Source organism: Chaetura pelagica, unplaced genomic scaffold (genome assembly GCF_000747805.2).
Source record: "Chaetura pelagica isolate M959 unplaced genomic scaffold, ChaPel_1.0 scaffold364, whole genome shotgun sequence".
Lineage (NCBI taxonomy): Eukaryota > Metazoa > Chordata > Aves > Apodiformes > Apodidae > Chaetura > Chaetura pelagica.
In genome coordinates, this window is record NW_009953089.1 from 78133 (window position 1) to 80513 (window position 2381).

Here is a 2381-nt window from a genome sequence, read left to right on the forward strand (position 1 = left end):
GGGGAGGGGGGCATCCCTGGCAGCCCCCTCCTCAGTGGGCTGCCTCGGTGGCTGGACAACACCAGGCAAGTGTGAGCAGTGGCCTCGGTGGTGGGGACCTCCATTTTGTAACACAAAAAAGCTTGAGACTTCTCTCCCCCCCAAAGAACGGAGCTGGATGACTTCTGGAAACAGCTCCAAGACCTGGAGCAACATCTGGATCAGCTGGCACATGCAGATGTCCGGCAACGTGACCGGCTGGCCGGGCTGAGCCATCAGCTGGGCGGTCTCAACCAAACCACCTCCCACCTCCAGATCCTGCTTGGCACCGTGGTGGCAGCTGGATTCAGCGGTAAGAGCATCCAGTGAGGATTAGGGGGCTTCAGTGCCAACCATCCCTGCTGCCCCCTGACACTGTCCCTCGCAGAGTCGTACCGCAGCATCCTGGCAGCAGCGGAGGACTCGCGGCGGGCGGGGGGGGGGGCCGAAGGAGGGCTGGACAGGTCACAGATGACACGGCGGGCGGCCGAGCGGGCGCTGCGGCAGCGGGGCGATGCTTTCCACCGCGGCGCTGCTGCGGCACGGAAATCCTTGCGGGAAACACGGAAACGGGTGATGGGACTCAGCATCACCAGGGTCAATGAGAAGGTGAGAGTGGGACCAGCGAGGGTGCAGATAGGCTCATGGTGGGAGAACGCCGTGCCGGTTCTCCCCCCATGCAGTGTTGAGCTGCCATCTTTACCACTGGCATCCCTACAGATTTGTGGGGTACCTGGGGACCGGAGCTGCGAGCAAGCACCTTGTGGAGGAGCCTTGTGCCGGGACAGCATGGGGACACGGCGCTGTGGTGGCACAGGATGCACAGGGGCACTGCCTGTCTCAGCTCGGGCCCTGAGCAGCGCCCATAACACCTCACAGCAGCTGGAGGTGGCACTGGGACAGCTGGGGGTTGTGGTGCAGAAGGTAGGGGCAGTATCTCTGTGGCATGTTCTGATGTCCCCTTGTGTCCCCTTTGCATGTCCTTCTTGTACCCTTTCCATGCCACTTTGATGTCCCCTTCCACATCCCACTTATGCCTTTTCCATGTCCCTTTTGTATGTCGCCTTGTACATCCCATTTGTGCCCTTCCCGTGCCCCAAGCATGCACTCCCTGTATGTCCCTCTTATACCCCTTTCCAGATGTCCCTTGTGCTACTTGTCTGCCCCCTCAGGCCATTGCTTTATGTCCCCTTGCACCTACTGTTCCATGCCCCTGTGTACCCTGTTGCACACCCCCTCGTGTCCCCTTGCCTGACCCCTGTGCTCCTTTGCACATCCCATTACACCCCCTTGCATGCCCTCATCCTGTCTCTGTGCATGTCCCCTTGCATCCCCCGCCCACCCCTCCCTGGGGCCACCCTGTGCCCCCACTCAGCCCCATGTCCCCCAGACGCAGGAGGTGCAGGAGCTGGCCCGGGGGGCACGGAGCCAGGCGGAGGAGGCCCTGGGGCGCTCGCAGGCCACTCGCAGCCGCGCTGAGAAGGCGACAGCCCAGCTGCGGGCTTTCACCCGCCGCATCAAGGCCTTCCTGGCAGGTAGCACTGGCACAGGGTGGGCACATGGGCATGGTGGGGGTCAGCCTGAGTCTACCCCACTCCTATGTCCCTGCAGAGGAAGGAGCTGACCCAGGCAGCATCGAGCTGGTGGCCCGGCAGGTGCTGACCCTCTCCCTGCCCAGCAGCCCTGGCCGGATTCAGGAGCTGCTGCAGGAGATGCGGAAGAGCATCGATCAGCTGGAGGGGGTGGATGTGGTGTTGAACAGCACAGCACAGGGGCTGGCCAAGGCACGGGGCCTGCTGGCAGAGGGACAGGATGCCAGGTGAGTGGCAGGTGACATGCTGGGGCATGCAGGGAGTGAATGTCCATCCTGCAGTGCTGGCAGGGGCTGGAGCTGCTTGTGTGGCTGCAGGGAGCGAGCGGAAGGTGTGAGAGATGAGCTGGTGGGGACACAGCGGGCACTGGAGGCAGCACGGATGCAGGCAACAGCAGCAAGGAGCACCCTGCGGAGCTCCAGGGATGCCATCCGGGCGGCCGACAGCAGAGCCAAGGAGGTGAGGGGTGCCGGGGCTGTGGGTACACTGGGATGGCCAGGTAGTGGGGATGGTGCTTGGGGCATTCGGGGGCAATGGGGTCAGTGCCACGGCGGCACTAGGAATAATGAGGTTGGTGGTATGGGTGTACTAGGAGCAATGGGGTCAGTGCCATGGGTCTAAAGGGAGCAGCAGGGTTGGTACCATGGAGAACAAGGCCAGTGCCATGGGCACACTGAGGGCAGTGGGGCTGTGCCAGCGGGACAGGGATGGTGTGGGGCAGGTGCTGTGGCTTTGCCAAGGTGGTGGGGCTGGCACAGTGGGTGTGCTGGC

At 63.2% G+C, this 2381-nt stretch overlaps 1 protein-coding gene across 1 annotated transcript in view; it reads left to right on the top strand.

Moving 5' to 3' along the window:
* Positions 1-2381, top strand: part of LAMB2 (laminin, beta 2 (laminin S)) — a 33631-nt gene that overhangs the window by 8816 nt on the left and 22434 nt on the right. The window contains exons 21-26 of the mRNA XM_009997022.1: positions 147-331; positions 407-627; positions 739-942; positions 1409-1553; positions 1630-1837; positions 1928-2069. Of these exons, the coding sequence (XP_009995324.1) occupies positions 147-331; positions 407-627; positions 739-942; positions 1409-1553; positions 1630-1837; positions 1928-2069 (1105 nt within the window). The remainder of the gene's footprint in view (positions 1-146; positions 332-406; positions 628-738; positions 943-1408; positions 1554-1629; positions 1838-1927; positions 2070-2381) is intronic.